At 50.9% G+C, this 1,579-nt stretch overlaps 1 protein-coding gene across 1 annotated transcript; it reads right to left on the bottom strand.

Annotated features, from left to right (window-relative positions):
• Positions 1-635: 635 nt before the first annotated feature.
• Positions 636-1,136, bottom strand: STEHIDRAFT_33799 (uncharacterized protein; the record flags this gene model as incomplete). The annotated part of the gene is made up of 1 exon (XM_007304514.1): positions 636-1,136. A coding segment is annotated over one exon (501 nt), but the record flags the coding sequence as incomplete, so codon positions are not given.
• Between the last annotated feature and the right edge of the window lie 443 nt (positions 1,137-1,579).

Genomic DNA, 1,579 nt, shown 5'->3' with positions numbered 1-1,579 from the left:
GATTTACATTTTATACGCTGATTCCATTGAAACGACACCCAGCAATGCAATTCATTCCTCCTAAATCACCAAACTCGCAAAGTTACCAAAACACCCCCAAAACACCCCCTGACCCCCTAACAAACCAGAAACCAGCACCTGCTAGGCCTACCCTAGCATCCCTACTATTATTTCCCTATTTTCCCCGATTTTTATCGCACCTAATACTACCCCAGTACACCCAGTATTGTCCCCAGTACCCAAAATCCAGCCAACACCCACCCAATTCATGTATACAGCGCCCTACCAGCCTGCTACCCATCTACCCCTACCCCCTACCCATTTTCCTACCCCCTATCCAGCACCCCACCCCATCCCGGTCCCTACCCTGCCCCCAGTATTTTTTATGCTTAAAACCCGAAAATGTACTGGTTATTTTCCCAATTTGGCCGGTGCAGAAAGTGACCGGGCAGAATGCCAGAGCCTGGTGTGGCTGTGCAGCAGTACCCGTCAAACATTACAATGGAGCTGCATGGGTTAACCATGAATCATTATAATGATTCTTACATGGACGGCTGCGCTTTCAACTTCTCCGCATTGTCCGTGTTACCAACCGTTATAGTACCCTGTGACTGTCCTGATCCTGACGCATCCGTATTGGCATTAACCTGCTGCGTAGCTGGGAAACCCATAAACTTGCGCATATAAGCCGTGCTCTTGTGACCGTTCTTCTTGCAGTGGTAGCAGATGTCGCGCTCATGGTTGCCATTCTTAGCGACATGCTCCGAAGATCCGCACTTGTGGCACTTGTTGATCATAGCCCGCTTGAAGTCGTCATACGTCTTGCCATTAGGACCAGCGTTTTTAGCCGGGGCCTGTACCTTGGTCACCCGAGTAGCGTCAATGTCCATTGCGTCTGGAGCCGGGATCGAGGAGACGGCGGAGTGCCTACTCTTGCCTGACTTCTCCTGATCACGTTCACGGATACGTTCACCAGCTGTCTGTGCCGCACGGTAGACGTCGTCCAAGCTCTCCTTGTTGTACGTCAGATTGATCATAACGTCCTTGACACGTTCAGAGAGACCATCACGGAATTCGCGGGCAAGGACAGCATCAGGCCAACCAGTACGAGGGGCATGTTCATCGAACCTAGCCTTGTACTGTTCCACTGAACCTCTGCCTTGGGATAAGCCTTCAAGAGCCTGTTGAGCCGTAGTCTTGACATCAACTGGTTCGAACCGTTTACGGAAAGCAGTCTCGAATTCAGCCCAATCCTTAAATGCCGGATTGCCTTGTCCAATCTGGTCCAGGTATGGCAGTGCCCATGACTGTGCCTTGTCCGTGAGGAAGTTCAAAACAGATCCGATCCATTTCTGATCATCCCTGGTCCAACCACCTGCCGAGTTAACCGCGTTCATAGCAACTCCTTGGTTCTGTGCCCAGTTTGCGAATGTAGCCAAAAAGAACCTGGATGCTGAGAGATCTCCGCTACCGTTGAACATTGCGGGTTTAGCCACAACGCTCTTTCCAGGACTTGAACCAGTTGTTCTACCCGTACCACTAGCACTAATGGTTGCTGCCATCTGGTTGACTGTGTTCG

Source organism: Stereum hirsutum, assembly GCF_000264905.1.
Source record: "Stereum hirsutum FP-91666 SS1 unplaced genomic scaffold STEHIscaffold_8, whole genome shotgun sequence".
Classification (NCBI taxonomy): Eukaryota; Fungi; Basidiomycota; class Agaricomycetes; order Russulales; family Stereaceae; genus Stereum; species Stereum hirsutum.
Note: the sequence above shows the minus strand (reverse complement) of the source record. Positions and strands in the feature narration are given on the sequence as shown.